The following is a 26,147-nucleotide window of genomic DNA, read 5'->3' as shown; positions in this document are numbered from 1 at the left end:
TTTTTTAAGGTAGGGTTTCACCATGGCGGCCAGGCTGGTCTTGAACTCCAGACCTCAGGTGATCCACCCACCTCGGCCTCCCAAAGTGCTAGGATTACAGGCGTGAGCCACAGCGCCCAGCCTATTAGTGGGTCTCAGAGCACCTTATAAATAATAATTATTAAAGCTCATAAACATGACCAGTAAATGTCATGTTATTAAGTGAATATGAAATAATTCCTCTTTACCTCATATGGGCATTATAAGCCCTAAATGCCCAAACAAAAGTAGGATTCTCTGCATATGGAGAGTATTCATACACTATGGATGTCTTTGGCTATGGTTCTCTAGGCTTAGAAACGGGTTGCTATGGATTCAAGGCTTTCCTATTGAGTACCTCAATCTATGTGGTTAGAGCTCTTCACTTATTTTTGAAACTTTACGTACACTATAGCTCTAAACAAATCTTGCCAGTGTGTTATATTTTAATATTTCTCTGTTGACTATAATACCAAATTTTTAAAGCAAAAAATGATGTCAAATTCACATGTAAGTATTTTAAAATATTTTGGAATATTACATTGGGTGTATTTTTCTTCAAGCTATACCCTGTTCTGTGGACTAATCGCTTGTGAGCACAGTCAGTGAAGCTTTTGTTTCTTTCTGTACCCTGCAACAAGTACTTGAAATGTTGTGAGGGTTTCTGATCTGCATGAGAGTGCTCCTACACCCTTTCTCCTCTATTCCTCCTTCTCTCTTTTCTCCTTTGCAACTCCCATACTCTCTAAAGCTAAGTACAGATTGGAAAGGCACAAGAATGCTTCAGTTATCTGACTCTCCCTGACCCTCCACCTGAAGTCCTCAAGCTTCCTCAACATGGTTCATATTCAGTTTGATTTACTTCTGGTGCTGAGAGATTATTTAATACATTGCAGTTTCTGATCACTGTCTTGAGGCAGCTGGACTTCCATACTGTACTTATACTTCAATGGCACGCAGATCCAAAGAAATGTGTGGATTAGTGAGCACCTTCCTTTACGGTTAGGATGCAGGAGGCTCGAGAGTCCAATAACTTGACTAAGGTTGTACAGCTGGCTTCTGCTTCACAGTTAGAATCGGGACCCAAACTCAGGTCTCTTGGCTTTTATACCAAAGTTTCCCCTTCTATCTTGCGGTACTTATATACTGCTTTGAATCACACAAAAAATTTTAAACCAGAAATATTGGAGCAGAATGAGAGGAAACACTGTTGATTTTATCCAGGACTGTGAGTTACAAGAGCAGAGGTGGAGGCTCAGGGATAAAAAGGGAGTGAAATGCATGCAGAATTGAAGGGGTACACCTCGGATTATTCTTTGAAAGGAGGAGCTGAACCATTAGAGGTCAAGGGGAGTAAAGGGCAAGTTCAAGTGGAGAGAGGGTGGGGTAGAAGAGGAGTCTTAGAAGGATTAGAAGGATGGTTGAGTTTATGGCCATGGCGATAGATCACTGACATAAAATGAAGCAAAACTTTTTAGGTTACTGGATGGATGGTCCTTAAGGTCTGTGAAGCCTCTCAGGATGATGCCAGAAGGGGAGGGAGAGGTCGAGCCTGTGCATCCAGGTATCCAGGTTCTCCAGGAATGCAGGCTACTGGCAAATCCCTGGGAAACAGGGGCAACTGGAGGAATGGAAACAGAGAGACTGGAGGGATGGTTTTGGAACTATGTAGATAGGTGGATATTCTGTGCTATACTTCAGAATTCTAATTCCCATATTTTTCTAGGGAAAACTGAGGCTGCCATCAAAAACTTCAGTCCCTACTACAATCGTCAGTACTCTGTGGCTTTCTGCAATCATGTGCGCAGTGAAGTAGAACAGCATAGGGACTTAACATCACAGATTTTGAAGACCAAGGTAAGCCATGGATATTTGGTTTACACGATTTTCCCCTTGAAGAAAGCTATATAGCACACAATATTTCTGAAATAAACAATAATTTGAATGGCAGTTTTAAAAACTCTGCTCTGAAATCATTTCATGCTCAAAAAGCTATATTTGCCTGGAAGTTAGAGTGTATGATTTATCAGCAACAATAGTTGCTGATATAAATCGTATAAAAAGGAAATTAGCATGAATGCAATATCATTATGTATTTTTCCCACATGGATGCTTTGCTATCAGAAAATTTGACTTACTCTAGTGAAGTTTAGTTTTTAAAAGTTATTTCAGTGCCTTGCGCTACAGGCATTTTCATTTTGGTCATTGATCAAATGTGATTTTCTCTTTGAATCCCCTAATTTATTCTTACTCCTTTGCTCCCTTATAATAAGTAACCACCACCTCAACAAATGTTTATTAGCACCTACTGTGTGCCAGGCTGTAGTCCAAGAACTGGGGAATTAAGACAAGATCTCTGCCTTCCTGGAGTTTATATTCACATGCAGGAAACAGACAATAAACAAATTAAAATCAGGTGACATAAGATAATAATAAATGCTAAAAAGAAAAATAAAGCAAGAGTCTTATTTTATTTTATTTTTTAGACAGAGTCTTGCTCTGTGGCCCAGGCTGGAGTACAGTGGCACAATCTCGGCTCACTGTAACCTCTGCCTCCCAGGTTCAAGTGATTCTCCTGCCTCAGTCTCCTGAGTAGCTGGGATTACAGGCACCCGCCACCACACCCAGCTAATTTTTGTATTTTTAGTAGAGATGCGGTATTCACCATGTTGGTCAGACTGGTCCTGAACTCCTCGTCTCAAGTGATCCACCCACCTCGGCCTCCCAAAGTGCTGGGATTACAGGCGTGAGCCACTGCACCTGGGCTAGAAGGTGGTTAGGGAAGCCCTCTGTGGAGATGACATTTAAGCACAAAGTGGAGTGCAATGAGAGTAGGCTGAGTGAATATTCGTGAGAAGAGTATTCCAGGCCTATGGAACAGCAAGTGTGAAGACCCTGCCACATAGACAGAAGGTTGGTCTGCTGGGAGCACTATGAGTGAGGGAGGAGGTACAAACAATGACAGCAGAGATAGGTCGGGACCACATCATGTCAACCTGTAGGTCACAAAAGGGTTTTGATGTTTTGTGATGGGAAGTCCCACTGGAGGGTGTTTAATACAGACTGGCATATAATTTTTTTTTTTTTTTTTTTGAGGCAGAGTCTTTCCCTGTCGCCCAGGCTGGAGTGCAATGGCACGATCTTGGCTCACTGCAACCTCGGCCTCTCAGGTTCAAGTGATTCTCCTGCCTTAGCCTCCTGAGTAGCTGGGATTACAGGTGTGCACCACCACACCCAGCTAATTTTTTTATTTTTAGTAGAGATGGAGTTTCACCATGTTGGGCAGGCTGGTCTCAAACTCCTGACCTTATGATCTGCCTGCCTTGGCCTCCCAAACTGCTGGCATTACAGGTGTGAGCCACCATGCCTAGCCCAGAGTGACATATAATTTTAAATGATCTGTCTGGCCTCTCTGTAAAGAACAGACTATGGGGCAAGAGGGAAGAATGGAAACTGGTGAGCAGGATACTGTAGCATCCAAGGGAAGAATGATGCCAAATTGGGCTAGGGTGTTGATGGCCATGGTTGTGAAGAGAAGTGTTTATGATAGAGCTGACAGAACATATTGTTGGATTGGGTGTGAGATAATAGAAGAAGAGAGAAATACGTGATGACTTCTTGGTTTTTAACCAGAGCAAATAAGTGGCTGGAGTTGTCTCTTACTTAGAAGGAAGAGTCAGGGTGAATGGGATCACAAGTTCCCTTTTGACTATGTTAGGTTTGAGATTCTAGTTTGGCATACACCTGTGGAAATATTGAATAGGCCATTGAATGTTTTCATTTGGAGCTCAGCAGAGTGATTGAGGCTGGAGAACAGAAATTTGGAAGTTATTAGCTTATAACTAGTATTAAGACCATGGGCCATAAAAGAGGAAAAGAATATAGACAGAGAAAAGAAATAGTACATTGACCCCTTCAGGAAAAGGAGAAGGATCCAGCAAAATGGACTAAGAAGAAACAATCTATGGAGTAGGAGAAAAATCAGAAAAGTATAATGTCCCAGAAGGCAAATAAAAAAGGGGTTTCAAAATTAAGAACTCAATTCCATTTGTAATAGCCATCCCACCCAACACACACACACACACACACACACACACACACACACACACACACACACACACAGGAGTACATTTAATGAAGGAGATGAAAGATCTATATAAGGCCTACAAAAAACTGATGAAAGAAATTGTAGACAACACAAACTATGGAAACACATCCCATGCTCAAGATTGGAAGAATCACGATCATTAAAATGACCTTATTCCCCAAGCAATATACAGCTCCAATTCAATTCCTATCAAATTACCAATGTCATTTTATTATTAAAAAGTCAAAAAATAACAGGTGATGTGGATGTGGAGAAAAGGAAATGCTCATACACTGTTGGTGAGAATTAAATTAGTTCAACCTTTAGGGAAAACAGTGTGGAGGTATCACAAATAACTAAAAAAGAACTATCGTTCGACCCAGCAATCCTACTACTGGGTATCTACCCAAAGGAATAGAAATCATTATATAAAAAAGACTCCTGCATTCATATGTTTATCACAGCACTGTTTTTAATAGCAAGGCCTTGGAACAAACCTAAGTGTGCACCATTGGTTGATTAGATAAAGAAAATGTGGCATATATACACCACACGATGCTGCAGTCATAAAAAAGAATGAAATCTTTTGCAACAACATGGATGGATCTGGAGGCCATTATCCTATGTAAACTAACTCAGAATCAGAAAATCAGATGCCACCTGTTTTCACTTAACAAGCAGGAGCTAAATAATGGGTACACATGGATATAAAGATGGAGAGAATAGACTCTGGAGACTCCAAAAGTGGAGAAGGTGGGAGGGTGAGTGAGGGGTGAAAAATTACGTATTGGGTACAATGCTCAAGATTTGGGTGATGGGTACACCAGGAGCCCAATCCCCGCTCTTACACATAATACACCTGTACCCCTTGAATATAAAATTTAAAAAACCTAAAAATAAAAAAGAAGGGGTTTCAAGAGAGAATAAGTGATAAGTGAGTCACATAATGCTGAGAAGTTAACCAATAGATTTAGCAGCATGAGTATACAGGGATAACTGATTGCTTTCCCTCATAAAACAGTGATCTCAAAATTTAGGAGCTTGTTAAAATGCACACTCTAGCCCACAGCCTCAGAGATTCTGATATACTAAGTCTATGGTGAAGCCCCATTTTTAACAAGCTTATCAATTGATGAAATGGCCCAGGTTTTAAGAAAAGCTGCACATAAGAACTACGAAATTCAGCTTATACCATGGTTTTAGTCTCATTTAAAGAGAAGAGATTCTCTCTTACCTTTTAATGAAGCAAGATAGGAGACTGCTTCATTATCTGTCAGGATAGAATATTAAGCACTGGAATTTGGAAGGGAATTTGTTTCATCCCTTAGATGATTCTTAAAAGAGATTAGCATATCTATTTTTTTCTGTATGGTTCATTTAAATTTTTACTTGAAAGTAGAGGGGTAAGTTTCTGAAGGCACTGTAATTTTTTAATCGAGGGAAAATAGATTAAATTCAGTGACATGTAAAAGACAAGAGGCCCATTTGTATATTTTGAAATAATATGAGAATTGCACAATGAAAGCAGGATGGGAATTATCCTTACACAATTAACCCAGTGGAAGATGTAACTAGAAATCTCATGGGAATGACTGTACGACACATGTATCGCCATGGTTAATGAGAAATCCTGAAACTATTAAGTAGCAGAGGTAGAACTGAGGTGTTCTGGCTTGATACCTGCTTGTTCTTTAAGCAAATAGCAAACATGATCTTGAGTAGCATGGAACAGGGCCCATGGCTTTGGGTTTAGGAAAACCAGTGAGCATTGGAGGCTACATCCACAGGTGTAATGAATAGGGGCATGGCCTGTTAATTCTCCTGCTTTGTGGGGATTAACCCTGAGACATGTTCAGGGTGTCCAGGTAGATATTCACACTTACATTTTCCTGCCTCACTCCCTCTCTCCCATAGAGTTTATCAAGCATTTACTGAATGCCACATGTATATGAGGCATAATAACCTTATTACTGTAATTCCTTCTACTATATGCTTCTGTTCCTATAGCATAATTGAGGGAAATGAAAATCGTAAAAATACTAATAAGACAAATATTTGCATTGGGTCAAGAGGAGTAGGAAAGGGAAATTGTTGGGGGAGAGGAGGAAGCAACAGTTTCCCAGAAGATAGTTTTCTAAAATATTCCTTGAAATATCACAGATAACTTAGTGGTAGGAAGGTATGTTATCTTTTTTTGTGATAGTTAATTGTATTCATCTTCTTTAAGCCACCATTGACGCCTGGAACTATTTTGTACGAAGCAGAGCTGTCACAATTTTCTGAAGACATAAAGAAGTGGAAGGAGAGATATATTGTAGTTAAAAATGATTATGCTGTGGAGAGCTATGAGAATAAAGAGGTAAGACACTTTTTTGTTACCATTGGTTCTTCCACTATTCTTAAAAATGTGGCTGGGTTGATTGGTGTGCCCTCTCCTTAGAGACTGATTCATTCAATAAGCACTCATGCATGTAGGTACCCATTTCAGCTAACAGATATTGATTGAATGCCTACTGCATACCAAGGGTGACGCAAGGTTCTGGGTGTACAGCAGTTGATAAGATGCTTGCCGTCTAGTGGCAAGATAGACTTTGAAGAAGCGATTGCAAGTGTTTATAAGGATAGAAGGACCAGTATTTGGCATACGAGCCTTTCCTATGATAATTCAGCCTCGAGGTCTTTCTCAGCCACTGTCCTGATGTCTCCCTAGCTCTGCTCTGCGTCCCTGTCTTCCCACTCTGAAGCCCTGTGCATGACAGGTGGTTGGGGAATTATTTCGTAGGTTGTTATTAAATTTGAATCTTCCTGGGTTTGCCTGGGTCCTAGGAATTCGGAACACCTCACATACTTTATTCCCATGAAGGTTTTTTTTCATTTTTTTCTGGTTATCTCATTATTTTCCTTGTCTGTAAAAGGTGGAGAAAATGAGATAATGTGAGTAAAGCATCCAGCACCTGGGAGGACTTCAGTTGTTATTGATTCCCATTTCTTTCCTTATGTAGGGAGGTAGTGTGGTATATCAGGCAGTGAATTTGGCAAACCAAAGGTTAGGTCAAGTTGTGCCATTAACTAGAGGTGAACTCACTGACAAGTGACTTCTTGTCTTCAGGCCTCAATTAAGCCAGACAGTTAGGTCACATGATCCCAATATCCTTCCAGATCTCATACTGTACACATTTTTTAATTGACATAGGCCCTCAAGCTCCTTTTGAAATGAACAGTTACTATTTATCAGTGAAGAATAGTAACAGATTTAAAACGATGCTCTCTGGCCTCTAAGCTCAAGAGTAGTCAAGAGTGCTGGGCACAGTGGCTCATGCCTGTAATCCCAGCACTTTGGGAGGCTAAGGCAGGTGGATCATTTGAGGTCAGGAGTTCGAGACTGGCCTGGCCAACATGGTGAAACCCCATCTCTACTAAAAGTACAAAAGTTAGCTGGGCATGCTGGTGTGCTCCTGTAGTCCCAGATACTCAGGAGGGTGAGGCAGGAGAATCACTTGAACCTGGGAGGTGGAGGTTGCAATGAGCCAATATCACGCCACTGAACTCCAGCCTGGGTGACAGAGTGAGACTCCATCTCAAAAAAAGAAGAAGAAGAAAAAAAAGAATAGTCAAGACAACCTTCATAGATCACTTTGAGGACTACTCCTGATGCTAAACCGTTAGGAAGAGGCTTCAGACTGACAGACCAATCTGTTTCCTTCTCATTTCTGATGGAAAATAGAAATAAAATATACTACAAACTTATTTCACAGGCTACCAGGCAAGGCTCAAGTGCTCTCTTGGATAGACTTACTCTTTTCAATATTTATTAAGCTAATATTTTCTCTGCTTATCAATATTAGGATTTTTTCAACACTCAATTTGTACTTAGCAACAAAGTGTCAATACACTACAAATAATGATGATAATAACAAGTCACTTTATGTTTGTGTGGCCCGTTAGAGTGTCCTTTCGGAGGAGCTTGAGGAGGGACAGTGTAGCATAATATGGTTCATGCTATCGGCTTTGACTCATACCTTTACCGCTTACTAGATATGCCCCCTTGCCTAAGTTATAAATCTGGAGCCTCTGTTTTCTCATCTGTAAAATGGTGACCGTGATTTCTTTGCCATGGTGTTGAGAGGAATACGTGAAGGAATGTACTGAAGCAATTAGCATATGGCTGGGCCTGTGGTAAAGCTGCAGCCCAATGTGGAGCAGTTGTTGGTATGATTACTAACTCACTGGGAGGACACAGCCCTGCATCTTCTTCTTGGATTTATTAAAGCTTTTCACTGCATTCGGCACTAACTGAAGTTTCATTTTCATTTTGAATCGAATCCTTGCTCTCTCAGCTTGCAGTTTACACATTGCACTGTTTTTTCTTTGTTCATCGTTTTTCACTGAACCTGTTCAGATTGTTAAGATACGGTGACTGAATTTGGTAATAATGAAGTATTTTTTAAAACTTGGAATTTCTTTAAAGTTCATGCAGTTTGTCATAATTTCTCAAAGTTTTAATAATATCTTGTTTTTTTAATTTATAGAAATATCTTGTAAAATTGTATCTAAGAGTTATGCATTAGGTACCTGTAAGTTGTCTATCATTTTATTTAGAGTCCAATTTTGGCTGGCAATTAAACAGGAACAGTGAAACATTCTCACTTGATAACCAGTTTGTATTTTGTATGCATTGGGGCTGGACAGACATGAGTATGAGTCCTGAATGTGTCACCTACTCACTGCTGGGCCACAGACAAGTTATTCAGTCTCTTTGAGCTTCATGTTTCCCATTTGAAAAATGGAGATAACATCTAATGCGTAGTACTGTTTTGAGGATTAAATGGTGTAATGCTTACAAAAGTCAATATTGGGGCCTGTTATAATTAATTCACATTTCCATCCAGTCTAAATCAAATTGCTTCTAAATCTTCTTAATATCATACAAGTTTAGATTCTTCTCTCTTATATTCTGGTTCCCTGACACGCTTAAGCAGTTGATTAGTGGTTGTTACAAGCACGAAGACAAGCCTTTTAGATATCTGAGAGTTTGTTTTGTTTGGATGTCTTCACTAGCTTATTGCTGCAGAATGTGTTATCGTTACTCTGACTATGTTGCTCAGATCAACATTATTTAGTTATCTCCAAGAGTATATTCTAGATTTTGGGTCTCAAAATTTCTTGGTTTCAGTTCTCAACTTGCCTTTAGGTTACTAGTTTCAAAATTTTGCCTTGGCTTAAGCCCTCCCATCAGATGCACACACTTAAATTTTGTCTTATCTCTATGTCCTTGTGGGCGTATCTGCTTACCAAACCACTTTAGCAGCTCCCAGTGCCTCTTTTCTGTGTCTCAAATAGCAGAGCTTCTTGTCTGCTGGGCAGGATTTGTTCTGATGTCACAATGCTGTACTTCCATCGCAACCGTTTTACTGCAAAACAGTTCCACATCTGAGGGAAAAGTAGTAGCATATTTTATCATGCCAACATTTTAATGTTTTGATGAAAATCCATGGTAACCATCATTGCAGCTACGTGTTGCACAGTCTCATTAGTCATCATATGTGGCCCACATCAGCCACCAAGCACTCTGTGCAGTGTTCGTGTGATTGTTACCTTTGTGGTTATTATCAGAATGATTCAGGTGTTAGCAACTGAAATGGTAAATGTGATACGGATTTTCTGGAAGTTACTGAGATTATGTTTTCCACATTCAAGAACATATCTACAGTGAATCTCCCTGAGATTAGGGACTCTGATTTACCATGTTGTGACTATCACACAAAAGTATTAAAATATTTTTTGAATAAATAACTGTAATTCAATAACATAGTATGGGGATTGCTATCTCTGGTGGTATCTGAGTCTATTTTTTATATTCCTGATATTTTTCAAAACTCAAACTGGGAAAAAAATATCATTTCTGGATGCCTTTTCTTCCCCAGGCCTATCAGAGAGGAGCTGCTCCTAAAAGCCGAATCCTTCCAGCCGGTGGCAAGGTGTTAACCTCAGAAGATGAATATAATCTGTTATCTGATAGGCATTTCCCAGACCCTCTTGGTGAGTTGCTGACCATTCTTTTCCAAGGCAAAATGACTAGGCATCTTTGTTTAGCTGGAGTTGTATTTCTCAGTGAAGGAGAGGGATTTCCCTTCAGGGACATTTGGCAGCATCTGGAGACGTTTTTGTTTCTCACAATTGGAAGGCGGGTGCTGTGGCATTTAGTGAATGGAGGCCAGGGATGCTGCAAAACATCTTAGCATGAACAGGTCAGACCCTAACAATGAAGAATTAACTGGCATAAAGTATCAGTACTACCAAGGTTGAGAAACCCTGGGCTAGACACCCAAGCCCCATAGAAAAATGGAAGATGTGATTTCTCTAGTTTAGGAAAACATTTTACCACTTCTGTTATTTCTAATCCCATTCAATAATACATAGTCAGTCTCTGTGTTTCTAGCACGTGGAAAATGTGCTGTCAGCCAGGTATCTTGAAGCTTTTAGACTATATTGCAGGCTTTGATAGTACCCCACAAGGCAGCAGAAATAAACAGGTAGCGCCCAGTCCATGAAATGCACAGTCCCATCTTTTAGTAAGCAAGCCTGGACCTATCAGGGAATATGATTTTTCTACTTTTGGGATGATATGCAGCAAAATACCCTAAATAGACAACCTTTTAATAAGTGTTACAGTAACTCATAGCTACTGTGTTTAAAAAAATTGCATGAATTTGCATATATATGAATAAAGCTGGGATGCTGCCATGGAAGGAGAATTGGGAGTTTGGATTTTTATCTAGTTCTGGCTGTGCCACTTACCACATGCTTTAGCTTAGCTGGCTGCTGAACAGCTCTGGTTTCTGTTTCTCTAACTCAAAAACACGGCTTTGAACTTAAGAACATAGAAGGGTCTTTCTAGCTCTACCCTGTTTTGATTCTACTACTTCATTCTACTTTTTTCATGTGGAGAAATGATGGATAATATATAGACCAAATAGGGCAATTCATAGAGATTCATGAAGTGTGGATAATGTAATAACTCCATCTGGCTTTGTGTAAATCATACTACACAGTAATTACTTGGTTCTTGAAGACAGCCCTGGTTCTTATTAATGGGCATAATAATTTCATTAGAATTTATGGAGAAAAACATAATCATTTTATTAATTGTTATTTTGGTGCTGACTGCTTAGCATAATGTTTTTAATAACACAATTACAGGATTGGTACATGAACCATAAACCAAGATTAACAAATTATTACTAAGTAATTCATGCTAAAACAATACTTTATGTGTACTATGCATATTATTATATTTTCTTTTAACATCTACTTATATGTCCTTGGCAGTGGAGCTGCAGCTAGAAATGGGAATACCAACATGTTGACTCATCCAAATCTGTTGAAAACTTTCCAGTGAAATCAGTCAGAAGAGACAACATATTTATTGATTTATTGCTGAAATCATATTGTAAAGAATGAAAAGGACTAAAAAACACAAGTCCTGTGTGATTAATGCCAGTTGGCCAAGGCTTCAGATGGGGAATTTCAATGACTTTTTAAATTATGTGGTGTGGCCTTCTGACTTTTAAAATAGAATATTCTACAGTAGATCGTTTGTGATATTCTTGTAACTCAACTTGGAAAAAATTCACTGATGGCATCTGGAAAACTGTCCTAAAAGGTTAAGTGAGAGATAACTAGAGGCCAGTAGGAATGAATTTTATGGGCTTGTCGAGGCTTTTAAATGCAAAGGGTCAGTGTTGCTTTTGGTTGGTTGTACAAAATTGTGACATTCTTGGAGAGGGCAAGGAGGATCATTTGATAAAACTATGTCAGTCAGGAAGACTGTGATACTTCTGTGGAAAGAATAAAGGCATAATAAAGATGGGAGGAATTAACCTTGCTTGAGGAAAAGTATTAGAGGCTTATGAATATGTGCATTCCTTTTTTTTTTTTTTTTGAGACAGTCTCACACTGTTGTCCAGGCTGGAGTGCAGTGGTGTGATCATGGCTCACTGTAGCCTCAACCTCCTGGGCTCAAGTAATCCTCCCACCTCAGCCTCTTCAGTAGCTGGGACCAGAGTTACATGCCACTATGCCTGGAGAGGAAAAAAAAAAAAAAAAAAGAACTGCAGAGATGAGGGTCTCACTCTCTTTCCCAAGCTGGTCTTCAACTCCTGATCTCAAGTGACCCTCCTGCCTTGGCCTCTCGAAGTGCTGGGATTGTAGGAATGGGCTACCATGCCTGGCCAATAAGTGTATTCTTTACAGAGTGTTCAGCTGAGTTGATACAGAAAAAAATAGCCCTATGTTTTGCTAAAGTAATTCACTTATGTGACATTTTATTGGTTAGAATCTGGTTCACTGCATACAATAAAAAACTCATAGTTTTATTATCTCACTAAAGATATTTAGATATTAGTCCAGGTCTGGTGTGGACTGAATTTGTCAGAGGCTCAGGCTCTTTATTGCTTTCTCTCCCTTTATTTCTAGGTCGTGGCCCTTATTGGCAGAGTCCAGGGTGGCTGCTTAGCCCCTACCATAGCACTCTCACTTCAGATAGCAGGGAGGAGGAAAGGAAAGGAGGAGGATACAGTCACTTTCTTTGGAGATACCTCCAGGAAGTTTCATATGCCACTTCAGTTGACGTCTTACTAGACAGAACTTAGTAGCTGTGGGTTCACCAAGCTGCAAGGGAGGCTGGAAATGTAGTCTTATTTTATGCAGTCACTTGCCCAACTGAAAATCAGGGGCTTTATTCTCCCCAGAAAGGGAAATAGATGTTGTATTACAACTACAGGTGTCTCTCTAGCATTCATTCATTCATTCATTTGTTCATTTTCATGTTGATTCATTCCCAGCGTTGTGCTAGGTCCTGGTGGGTCAGGGCTTGTGCTCACAGTGCCTTCTGCTCTGTTACCTTCAGATTCCAGATATATGGGAACAGGGCTCCCATATATTCCCAGGAATTTATTCTTAAACCAATCCTGATTTATTAATTTGCCAGTAACTGAGTTAGTTTTGTAGCCTCCCTTGTGGTTATGATTCATTTCCCGGTATTCCCAATGCTTTCAATGGCATCTTAGAGAGCCCCTCTTCCTTATCTTCCCCTGAGAATGAGATCAGTTCCCGTGCAGTTTGCCTCCCCAGGGAGCAGAACCACAGCTACATACTGTGAGCACCTAGAGACGCAGACTGCATCTTCCATAGCTTTGTATCCTTAGCCCACAGCACAGTCGTGGAACACGCAGATGTTCAACTTCAGTTTGTTGAGTTAAAAATGTGCTATGTTAGCCTAGGAAATTTTTTTAAAGCCCTATACAATGGGACTTTTACCCCTTCCCTCAAAATCAATTCCAAGGAACTCATTTTAAACCTGCTACTTTTCAGAACCCCTACATAAACCTTCCTCCTTTCCATGCATTGCATTCCTATTATGTGATATTGCCCTTGGCTAAATGAGTCCAAGTCTCTAAAAAGACAGTGTTTCACCTTGTTGGCCAGGCTGGTCTTGAACTCCTGACCTCAGTGATCTGTCCATTTCAGCCTCCTGAGTAGCTGGGATTATAGGCATGCGCCACCACATCCGGTGGTGGTGTGTGCTTGTAATCCTTGCTACCTGGGTGGGAGGCTGAGGCAGGAGAATCATTTGAATCTGGGAGGTAGAGGTTGCAGTGAGCCAAGATTCTGTCACTGCACTCCACCTGGGTGACAGAGAGAGACTTTGTCTCAAAAAAAAAAAAAAAGAAAGAAAAGAAAGATTGTGTGCCTTTTGGCCTCACTGTCCCTGTGGTGTTAGGTAGGAGGTCAGGCAGCTGGGGCTATGGGACAGGGGATGCTAGTGGAGGGATGCTAGAAGAGCCGGCGCTCCTAGTTTTCCTGCCCTGTGAAAATATCTCACCAAGTTTCCATCCCATAGGCTGCCCCAGATAGTTACCCTCATTCCCTGAAACACATGTTTGAAATAAAAGATGCATGTTTTAAAAGGTACTTGTGTTTTCAATATTTCTTTAGCCTCCAGTGAGAAGGAGAATGCTCAGCCCTTCGTTGTCCTGCCCAAGGAATTCCCGGTGTACCTGTGGCAGCCCTTTCTCAGACACGGCTACTTCTGCTTCCATGAGGCTGCTGACCAGAAGAGGTTTAGTGCCCTCCTAAATGACTGTGTCAGGCATCTGAATCACGGTATGGCATGGCTCCCCTCTCATCACTGGGGCGGGGCGGGGGGCTGCTCTTGCTGAGTTGTCCTGGTCTGTCATCTGTTGCAGTGATGATTCTTCTTCTTCTTTATTCTTTCTCCTTCTCCTTCTTCTTCTTATTTCTTCTTCTTCCTCTTCTTTCTTCTTCTTCTCTTTTTTTTTTTGAGACGCAGTCTTGCTCTGTTGCCAGGCTGGAGTGCAGTGGCATGATCTCAGCTCACTGCAACCTCTGCTTCCCTGGTTCAAGCAATTCTCCTGCCTCAGCCTCCTGAGTAACTGGGACTACAGGCGTGCGCCGCCACGCCCAGCTAATTTTTATATTTTAGTAGAGATGGGGTTTCACCGTGTTGACCAGGGTGGTCTTGATCTCTTGACCTTGTGATCCCCTCACCCCGACCTTCCAAAGTGCTGGGATTATAGGCATGAGCCACTGCACCCGATTCTTAGAAAGTGCCACAGATGGTGCTGCCCGAGGGAAGAAGAGGGAAACAGGTAAAGTGAGAGTTCTGTGTGCAAGGGACCTGGCCTGCTTGCTGGTTTTCAGGCGGGCCTCGGAGGCCCTGGTGAAGCAGAACGTGGGGCAGTTATCTGGCTACAAGTTGTGGGGGGACATTCTGACTGCCCCGAGTTTATTCATGTAGACTATTTTGCATATAATTCACTCTCCTCCTTCTTGATTTAAAAAATCTAAATGCCACCAAGAACAGGCTAGTTTTCCCTGGCAGATTCTAGTCTTTATGACATTTCCTTTTTATTTTCACCTTTATTTCTGAATAACAGTTACTCAGTTAAGATCAGCGGCATAGTTCGTGGTAATCTAATAATTTGTTTCTGAATCAGTGGTTCTCAAAACTTTACGGTTCTTAGGAATCACCAGGAGAACTTAATTAAGCCAATATTCTTAGACTTCACCCCCAGACATTCTGACTCACTGGGTCCACCGCGGGGCCTGGGCTTGGCATTTCCAGCACACGGCTGAGTGGAGCTGTTGCTGCTGGTTTGAGGACCGCCCTTGGGGTGGTGTTGCTTCACACCATGTTGCCTCCAGGCATGGACTTAACTAATATGACGTCTACAGTAAAAGAGACTTCTCATTCCAGTACGTGATGTTTTTGACTATGGATGTGCATGCCGGTTTTTCTAGACTCCACAAAGTCTTCAGCTACAGATAACTGCTCTCTTTGTTGTTGGTCCTTGGAAAGGCAGCCAGTCTAAGAGCACTGAGGGCTTATGATGTACCAGCCTCTATGTAGGCGTTAGGAAGAGGATAATGAAGCATGCAGAGTTCCTGTCTCTAGGAGTTTAAATTCAAACATTGAGGATGGATAAACACCCACCAATTATCATTTGAAAGTTATCACAGTTAATGTGTTAAAGAGCAACTAGAGGTTACTAACGAGTGAAGAAGGGAGTGTGGAACTTTCAGCTCTCCAGGGGAGGCCTCTCTGAGCAGGTGACATTTGAGCTGAGTTACCTCACCCTTGTGCCTTTATTTCCTAATATGGTGAATTTCACTGTATACTTATTTTAAAATTCAGAGGTTTCCCTGAGAGTGTCAGTCTCACAGAGCGAGAGTCACTAGTGATGCATCTCAACTAACTTTTGGTTTTAGCTGTGTATCGATGGGCACTCATGGAAGGGGGTAAGATCAGTCTGTTCTGCCGTAGCAACTCGGAGTAACATTCATCAACATACTGGCTCATAACTAGTTAGGGACTTTATAAAAGTGGCACTCTCATTAAAATCTTGCCTTGTGGTTTTGATGTGCTAGAGACAAAGAATTGCCCAGCCCCGACTGCTCCATTTAGCTCATTTTCCAATACACTTGCCCGTCTGTGTTTAGGGCCTTGGTCTAGTAGGAACATGCAGTTGGCACTCAGCACGGAAACTGCCAAGTTTCACGGAGCACAGAATGCTCCCTGCCCAGCCAAATGGGACTTACTGCATTCCCCCTTTCATGTACATAATAGGAATTTCTCTGAGGAGTTTTTGGATGTTGTGTAGCCTGCATTTAGACTCCATTTATGGAAGATTTCAGCCCATTCAAAACCTCACTCTGCTCTCTAGTATGTTATCAAAGGCACCAAGATAATGAGGTCTAGTCATATTTCCCTGGTTCTGTGTCACATTCCTCTGCCCAGAAGCTGTTTTAGCCTCACTAAGGCTTTATGCAGACTTAATTTGGCATAACTTCCAGTAGCTCCAGTCAGAACCAGAGACTCATAACATCGTAGGGAACAGTCCTTGACTATTATGGGCCAAGGAGTGGGCCTTTCTTTTCTCGCCCCTTTTTCTGTTTTGACAGCACAGTGTACCACTCATCTTTATTGTCTGTCACATTTTCTGTTCTAGCCTCTGCCTCATTGTATGATTTTGAGTAAACCAGAAACAGGTTTTCACAAGCTGCCAGTTAACCACTTTTCCCTATAATTACCTGAATAGTTAAGAAATAGATTTAAAATTAGGGCTGGGATAAGGGCCAGAAACCCTGAGGTGGCTGCCGGGAGCCTGTTATCCTCTACCCGCATGCAGGTGAGGAATGGCTATCAGCCTGCTGTGGACATTGCCTCATTGGCTCTCAGGCCACCGTGCTTCTCTGTTGACAACTGGGTCCTAGGCATTCCAGTGTCAGAGGCGTGTGAACCAGAGCAGCCCCATCTTAAATAGGAGCTGGGTAAAATGAGGCTGAAACCTACTGGGCTGCATTCCCAGATGGTTAAGGCATTCTAAGTCAGAGGATAAGATAGGAGGCCAGCACAAAATATAGGTCATAAAGACCTTGCTAATAAAACAGCTTGCAGAAAGGAGCCAGCCCAAACCCACCAAAATGAAGACGGTGATGAGAGTGACCTCCGGTCGTCCTCACTGCTACCCTCCCACCAGCACCATGACAGTTTACAAATGCCATGGCAGTGTCAGGAAGTTACTCTCATGGTCTAAATAGGGGAGGAATAAATAATCCACCCCTTGTGTAGCATATCATCAAGAAATAACCGTAAAAATGGGCAACCAGCAGCCCTGAGGGCTACTCTGTCTGTGGATAACATAGGCATTCTTTTATTCCTTGACTTTCTTGATAAACTTGCTTTCACTTTGCACTGTGAACTCACCATGAATTTTTTCTTGCACAAGATCCAAGAACCCTCTCTTGGGGTCTGGATCGGGACCCCTTTCCTGTAACACGAGCAGCTGATGCTAGGCATTGTTAATCTCGCTTGGGGTTCCAGGACATGTTCCTTAGTACTCAAATTCCACCACAACCCAGACTACTTGCCCCAGGAATGTTGGGTCTGAATTTGGTTACATGTTCATGTTCATTCATTCTGAATCTGGAACCCCCTTGTCCTGTTCTTCCTTATAGGGTGGGCGTTTCCTATTTAACCCTGATGGAGGGCCTGATTATGCCCTGTTCTCTAACTGTAAGGCTAGCTCCTGAGGTAGGTAAGGGCCATGAGAGCTCTAAGTTGCTCCCTCCTTCAGAGGAGAGAGCAGCCTTTAGGAGCCTCGAAGATCATTTGTATCCTAAGGAGAATAAAGAGGTGTGTGTGTGCGTGCATGTGCATGCTCACATGTGCACCTTTCACATGTGTTAGTTTTTTTTCTTTTTTTTCACTCTCTTTTTTATTGTACTTTAGGTTCTGGGGTACATGTGCAGATCATGCAGGACTGTTTCATAGGTACATACATGGCAAGGTGGTTTGCTACCTTCATCCCCTCATCACCTATATCTGGTATTTCTCCCCTCATTATCCCTTCTGGGATCCTGTGTTATGTTTTTATTTAGTTTTGGCAACTCTTCATTGGGCAGGCATAAGAAAATCCCACAAGATTAATCCTTAGTACACCCCACTCTACCTCACTGGACTAAATGTCCAGCCCACTGCATAACATGATCCTACAGTAGCTGCTGTCCTCTGTCCCTTTTGGAATCACACTATATCCGTTGTCCCTGATCAGGGAAGGCCATGTTTCTGAATGTCTGCTGCCACAAAATGAGACTTATGTAAAGCCAAGATGTTCTGAGACAGTCCTTGTCCAAAATGCAATCCTATTCTTTAGAACTTTAGTTTGCAAAATGTGACATTGTAGTTATAGGGTCCTGACAATACAGAGGGCCAAACATATGTGATACGGAAGAATGATCATTATCAATGCAAGTCTGTTTTTCCATCTCAGAATAATCATTTCTTCGCATGTAAATGTGCAGGAAGGAGAAAAAGTGTTTCTGGCAGGAGGAATAGGATATGCGAGGGCCAGGAATAAGACAGGGCATGGACCATTAAAGGAACAGGAAAGAATTTTGTGTGACTGGTGCTTAGAGAGGAGAGAGGAGGACGGGCAGGATCCATGCTATTGAGGGCTTTGTGATGCATATTAGGAACTTGGGCTTTTTTATAACAGTAATAGGACGCCACTAGGATTTCAAGTAAATGAGCAATTTCATCAGACATTCACTTCAGAAAGGTCACAGTGGCTGCAGTGTAGGCAGTGGATGAGAGGGTAGCATGGTGGGTGGCCAGGAGGCCATTTAAAAAGCTTTGGCTGGCAACAGATGACAGTAGCTTGCACCAGAGTGAGGGAAGGCATTTGTCAATATCATGCCATCATATTCAGCCTAAAGGATTTGGGGGAACAGAGGAACCGATGTTAGAAGGCAGCCATCACTGGATGAATGGTGATTCTGGAAAGGAGGTGGAATGCTGGCAAAGTTTTGTTCAACAGTGCTGTGCTGGCTTGAAGGACAGCCAAGACTGCCACTAAACAGGTGCCAGTTTTCACATTGTCATGAACACTAAGAAGAGGGGACAATAGAATATCTGGGAAGCATGAGTGCACACAGGTTGAAAAAGATAGTATCAAAGAAGAGCCCATAGAATTTTGGTGAGTAGACCACAACAATGTAAAGGTACTCTGCAAACCAGTGCTTCAAGTTGGACTAGTTCAATCACTTATGACAATGATGACATCCATGATTGCTTATATAGAGTGTGTCAGGTGGAATGTGGAGCTATAACAGTGGTGGTGTGTTGGAACTGGTTACTCTGTCAGTATTACATGCTTTGAGCTCTTACCCCAGAAATCCCATGCGTTTATTAGATTTGATTTTGATACTTATAATTTTAGGTGTTCAATAAATGTTTTAGGATTAAATTTAATTTTAGAACAAAAGAAGATCTTACAATTCAAATCAGACAGAGCAAATCCTTTTTGGTGTGTTTATTTGAATATGATCGTTTTGCTGTCCAACACTCAGCAGCAAATCTCAGATCTGTTTTCCCCAGCTTATTTCTTCTTGGAGCCTATTGTCACCTATGAAGCAAGTTCATTACTTGTATCTAGTGTGGACATCAATCAATTCTAACTGAAAACAAACAGTGAATTTTAGTTTGCAATATGTGAAAACATACTTTTGAATTTTATGGCACATGCTTAAGTTTATGGACATACACATATCTATGAGGTGGAAAATTCTAACTTATACTTAGGCTCCTTTGGGCACTTTACTACAAACTAATAATGTTTAGAGGTAGATAAGTAAGAATATAATTCCTGTGAACATATCTTTGAATGGTTTTACTTATAAAAATATTCTATAGTATAGATGTGTTGCATACGTAAAACCCTGTATGCACTGCAAGCAAAATGCTTGCTACTGTTTAATAAATAAATAGATATTAATTTCCAGTTTTCCTAGGAGTATCCAAAACAGAATTCTTTAAAAGTATTCTCTCTGCTTGAGCTACATTCTCTTCCGGAGTTTTAGCCTGTGCTTTTTGCCTCACATAGTTAATATTCTACAACTATAAATATTCCTCCCTGTCTCTGTGAGTGTGTGGTTTTTTTTGTAGGAAGTAATCACTCCCTTACCTCCTCCACTTCCCTCCACCCTGGTCCATGAAACTCTAAATTTGGTCCCCCAGTTTTTAATTATAAGGCTCAAATAGGTCACTGCTAGTTAGTGACTGAGAACCAACTGTCCCAACACCTGGTCTTTGACATCTGTTCCAGTTCTACATATCATGTTGTCTTTTCAGTGTTATTTTATGAAAGACTCATCTCTTGGGCATTTTAAACATGCTGCTATTAAATCAAACTGCTCTTTGCATGATATGTTTGCATGATCCAGAGTAAAGCAAATCCAGAGCTATTCACTTGCAATTACCTGAGACCCGGGTATATCTGGCTTCTCGATAAATTGTATGATCTGACTTTAATTTGGTATTTTGTCTACAGGCTAACCATGACTATATCTTTTAGTTTAGCAATGCTCCATGGATAAAATAGCTGATAGCATAGCTTGTCTACTGGTTAATTTAGTGTAGTTTAAAATGTAAACCAGGTATTATTTCATGCAATTTAAGTAAAAACTCTAATTTGTAAAGGAAGATTACACTGCTTGTGAAGACATGGGTTGGAATGCTTTAAAAATAATAGATCTAAAATATGCCTTGATATTATTTATAGTTATGGGTTTACTGTAGTTACTTGAAGCTCTCAAAGCAATTTAAGAGTTAGAACAAGAACAGGTTTTTATCAGTGACTAGAATAAACAGAACTGCTCTTTCTTAGCCATTCAGTGTTTCTCCCTGGCAGTATATGGGATATATAGTCCTGGATTCACTGTTGTCTAAAGCTGTGTTGCCAGGAACTATATTTGAATACTTCTTTTGGCCCATCAAACATGGGGCTCTTTCCTTGCAACCACTGACTTCCACCCCATCTCCCCCAGTTCCAATGAACCAAATAGTTATTTGGTATGAAGTTCTAAAAATTGTGTGGTTATGATAGTTAAGGATGACAAATTGGAACAATAATTTTAAAAAGATTACACAAGTAGAGTTAAAGTTCATTTAAGCAAAAGAAAAATTTTTTTGTTCATGCTATTTAGATTGGTTAGATTCCAACATCACTGGACAGTTTTTGATATTATTATAATCAACTGTGGCAAAGCCTGAATAACTTTCAAGTTTTGGATTTGTTTTTCTTTTCTTACTCATAGATGGGATATATTACAATTGAAACATACTTATTAAAATTACATAGTAAATGCAATGACTGTTTTAATATGTGGTTAGATAATCAGCATTATGAAAGGAATCTATTTGGCATATAGCCCGGGATATCTTTTAAATATAAACATCCAGGAGAGCTTGGATAAAATTCTCATCTGTTGTTATTGAACAGTGAGTCACATTCATTCTTCCCATACCATGAACAAGCTTGGAGCTATCATTTATTCTTTGTTTTGAGTTTTTAAAATTAAATATTGAGTACATAGAGAAGAATGTTTATAAAGTATGTATAAAGTATAAATAACATTATTGTTATCTCTGAAATTTCTTATGTGTCATTCCCTGATCCTATATCCTTCTTTTCCCTTTGAGAAAGCTCCGTACTAGATTTTATATTTTGCTTTCCTTTACAGCTTTATCACATATGCTTAATCATTTTGTGTATTTTTACCTTTATCCATATGGAATTTCACTACATTTCTTCCCATGGCTTCTTTCTGTTCAGTATTATATTCCAGTGTTTCATCCATTTTATTGCTTGTAGCTGCAGTTTATTGACTTTCAAGGCTAAACATATTCCATTATATTAATATACCATAATTTTGAGTAGCCATTTTACTCTAAATAGACATTTGGGTCCACTATTTATTATTAACAGTGCTACTGTGAACACTTTCTGTTTGTTGCTGGTTTATAGGCATTTAGTTTTGATTTAGTTTGCTAATATCTAAAGGAATGTTCACATCTTTGTTAACGAGTGTATTTGACATGTAATTTTCCTGTTTTTCAGTGGCATTTTCAGATTTTGCATCAAGGCCATTTTTGCTTTATAAAATGATGCATTTTTTTTCCTTTTCTATAATCTGAAATAGTTTGTGTAAAACTGGAATTATTTGTGAGTGTAATATTTGGTAGAGTGTACCTGTAAAATCATTTTAGTTTGATGTTCTCTTTGTGAGGAGATCTTAAACTACTAAGTTAAATTTTAAAATTGTTACAGGATTACTCAGTTTTTATTTCTTTTCTTTTTTTTTTTGGAGATGGAGTCTTGGCTGGAGTCCAGTGACACCATCTGGATGCCCTGCAACCTCTGCCTCCTTGACTGAAGCAGTTCTCCTGCCTCAGCCTCTAGAGTAGCTGGGATTGCAAGCACACACCACCATGCCCAGCTAATTATTTTGCATTTTTAGTAGAGATGGAGTTTCATCATGTTAGCTGGGCTGGTCTCGAATTCCTGACCTCAAGTGAGCCTCCTGCCCCAGCCACCCAAAATGCTGGGAACACAGGCATGAACCACCATGCCCAGCCCTAGATTTTCCATTTCTTAACTCAGTTTTAGTAGGTTATATTTTTTGTTTTATTTTATTTGACTTTAGGTGCATACTATATCTGGCATTTCTCCCCATGTTATCCCTCCCCACCCTCCGCTGTCTCTCCGCCACCCCCCCGCCAACTGCCCCCAGTGTGTGATGCTCCTCTCCCTGCGTCCATGTGTTCTCATTGTTCAACACCCACCTATGAGTCAGAACATGCGATGTTTGGCTTTCTGTTCTTGTGTCAATTTGCTGAGAGTGATGGTTTCCAGATTCATCCAAGTCCCTACAAAGGACACAAACTCATCGTTTTTTATGGCTGCGTAGTATTCCATGGTGTGTATGTACCACATTTTCTTTGTCCAGTCTGTCATTGATGGGCATTTGGGTTGGTTCCAGGTCTTTGCTATTGTACACAGGGCTGCAATGAACATACGTGTGCATGTGTCTTTATAGTAGAACGATTTATAGTTCTTTGGGTATATATGCCCAGTAATGGGATTGCTGGGTCAAATGAAATTTCTATTTCTAGATCCTTGAGAAGTCGCCACACTGTCTTCCACAATAGTTGAACTAATCTACACTCTCACCAACTGTGTAAGAGTGTTCCTATTTCTCCACATCCTCTCCAGCATCTGTTGTCTCCAGATTTTTTAATGATCACCATTCTAACTGGCATGAGATGGTATCTCAATGTGGTTTTGATTTGCATTTCTCTAATGACCAGTGATGAGCATTTTTTCATATGTTTTTTGGCCTCATGTATGTCTTCTTTTGAAAAGTATCTGTTCATATTACTCTCCCACTTTTTCATGGGGCTGTTTGTTTTTTTCTTGTTGATTTGTTTAAGTCCTTTTTAGATTCTGGATATTATCCATTTGTCAGATGAGTAGATTGTAAAAATTTTCTCCCATTCTGTAGGTTGCTTGTTCATTCTAATGATAGTTTATTTTGCTGTGCAGAAGCTCTTTAGTTTAATTAGATCCCATTTGTCAATTTTGGCTTTTGTTGCCACTGTTTTTGGTATTTTAGTCATGAAGTCCTTGCCCATGCCTATGTCCTGAATGGTATTGCTTAGGTTTTCTTCTATGGTTTTTATGGTTTTAGGTCTTATGTTTAAATATTTAATCCATTTTGAGTTAAATTTTGTATAAGGTATAAGGAAGAGATCCAGTTTCAGCTTCTTGCATATGGCTAGCCAGTTTTCCCAACAACATTTATTAAATAGGGAATCCTTTCCCCGTTGCTTGTGTTTGTCAGCTTTGTCAAAGATCAGATGGTTGTAGATGCCTGGCATTATTTCTGAGGCATCTGTCCTGTTCCATTGATCTATATCTCTGTTTTGGTACCAGTACCATGCTGTTTTGATTACTTTAACCTTGTAGTATAGTTTGAAGTCAGGTAGCATAATGCCTCTTTGTTTTTGTTTGTTTGTTTGTTTGCTTCCTTAGGATTGTTTTGGATATGCAGACTCTTTTTCAGTTCCATATGAATTTTAAGGTGGTTTTTTCCAATTCTGTGAAGAAAGTCAGTGGTAGCTAGATAGAGGTAGCATTGAATCTATACATTACTTTGGGTAATATGGTCATTTTCATGATATTCATTCTTCCTAACCATGAGCATGGAATGTTTTTCCATTTGTTTGTGTCCTCTCTTATTTCCTTGAGCAGTAGTTTGTAGTTCTCCTTGAAGAGGTCCTTCACATTCCTTTTTAGTTGTATTTCTAGGTATGTTATTCCCTTTGTAGTAATTGTGAATGCGAGTTCACTTATCATTAGGCTCTCTGTTTGTCTGTTAATGGTGTATAGGAATGTGCGTGATTTTTGCTCACTGATTTTATGTCCTGAGACTTGGCTGAAGTTGCTTATCAGCTTAAGGAGATTTTGGGCTGAGACGATGGTGTCTTCTAAATATACAATCATGTTGTCTGCAAATAGAGAAAATTTGACTTCTTTTCCTAGTTGAATACCCTTTGTTTCTTTTTCTTACATGATTGCCCTGGCCAGAAGTTCCAATGCTTTGTTGAATAGGAGTGATGAGAGAAGGCATCCATGTCTTGTGCCGGGTTTCAAAAGGAATGCTTCCAGTTTTTGCCCTTTAAGTATGATATTAGCTGTGGGTTTGTCATAAATAGCTCTTATTATTTTGAGATACATTCCACTGATACCTAGTTTATTGAGAGTTTTTAGCATAAAGGGCTGTTGAATTTTGTTGAAGGCCTTTGCTGCATCTATGGAGATAATCATGTGGTTTTTGACTTTGGTTCTGTTTATGTGATGAATTACATTTGTAGATATGCATATGTTGAATCAGCCTTGCATCCCAGGGATGAAGCTGACTTGATCGTGATGGATAAGCTTTCTCATGTGCTGTTGGATTCGGTTTGCCAGTATCCTATTGAGGATTTTCGCATAGATGTTCATCAGGGATATTGACCTGAAATTTTCTTTTTTAGTTGTGTCTCTGCCAGGTTTTGGTATCAGGATGATGTTGGCCTCATAAAATGAGTTAGGGAGGATTCCCTCTTTTTGTTTTGTTCGGAATAGTTTCAAAAGGAATGGTACCAGCTCCTCTTTGTACATCTGGTAGAATTCGGCTGTGAACCCATCTGGTCCTGGAATTTTTTTGGTTGGTAGGCTATTAATTGCTGCCTCAATTTCAGACTCGTTATTAGTCTATTCAGGAATTCAACTTCTTCCTGGTTTAGTCTTGGGAGAGTGTATGTGTCTAGGAATTTATCCATTTTTTCTAGATTTTCTAATGTATTTGCATAGAGGTATTTATAGTACTCTCTAATGGTAGTTTGTATTTCTGTGGGATTGGTGGTGATGTCCCCTTTATCATTTTTTATTGTGTCTATTTAATTCTTCTCTCATTTCTTTTTGTCAGTCTGGCTAGTGGTCTATCTATTTTGTTGATCTTTTCAAAAAGCTAGCTCCTGGATTCATTGATTTTTTTTTTTTGAAGGGTTTTTTGTCTCTATCTCCTTCAGTTCTGCTCTGATCTTAGTTATTTTTGGTCTTCTGCTAGCTTTTGAATTTGTTTGTTCTTGCTCCTCTAGTTCTTTTAATGGTGACATTAGGGTGTCGATTTTAGATCTTTCTTCCTTTCTCTGAAAGATAATAAATATTTGTTTCAAGCCACTAACTTTGGGGTAATTTGTTTTACAGGACTAGAAAACTAATAGCTCATTAATCATCTGCCATTTTTTCACTCTAATCCAATCCTTTAAATGCTATAAATTTCTCTCTACATTAGCTGAATCTCACGAGTTTGGATATGCAGTATTATTTGGATTTAAATATTTTCTGATTTCTATTATTATTATTTTTAACTTATGAGTTATTTAGAATTGTGTTTATTAATTTCCAAATATATATATTATATTTCGATTTTTGATTTCTAGATTAATTGCACTGTGGACAGAAAATATAGTTCTTATGATATCATCTTTTAAAATTTGTTATGCCTTGCTTTATGTCCTTGCATATGGTCAATTTTCATAAAAGCTCATGGGCCCTTGAAAACAATATATATT

The 26,147-nt window shown here is 39.9% G+C and overlaps 1 protein-coding gene across 1 annotated transcript in view; it reads left to right on the top strand.

The window, feature by feature from the left end:
* Positions 1 to 26,147, top strand: part of NIBAN1 (niban apoptosis regulator 1) — a 159,066-nt gene that overhangs the window by 66,477 nt on the left and 66,442 nt on the right. Inside the window, exons 2-5 of the mRNA XM_017524403.2 lie at positions 1,745 to 1,875; positions 6,333 to 6,464; positions 10,030 to 10,144; positions 14,102 to 14,269. Coding sequence (XP_017379892.1) covers positions 1,745 to 1,875; positions 6,333 to 6,464; positions 10,030 to 10,144; positions 14,102 to 14,269 — 546 coding nt within the window. The remainder of the gene's footprint in view (positions 1 to 1,744; positions 1,876 to 6,332; positions 6,465 to 10,029; positions 10,145 to 14,101; positions 14,270 to 26,147) is intronic.

The sequence above is a fragment of the Cebus imitator genome, unplaced genomic scaffold (genome assembly GCF_001604975.1).
Source record: "Cebus imitator isolate Cc_AM_T3 unplaced genomic scaffold, Cebus_imitator-1.0 Scaffold33, whole genome shotgun sequence".
Lineage (NCBI taxonomy): Eukaryota > Metazoa > Chordata > Mammalia > Primates > Cebidae > Cebus > Cebus imitator.
Note: the sequence above shows the minus strand (reverse complement) of the source record. Positions and strands in the feature narration are given on the sequence as shown.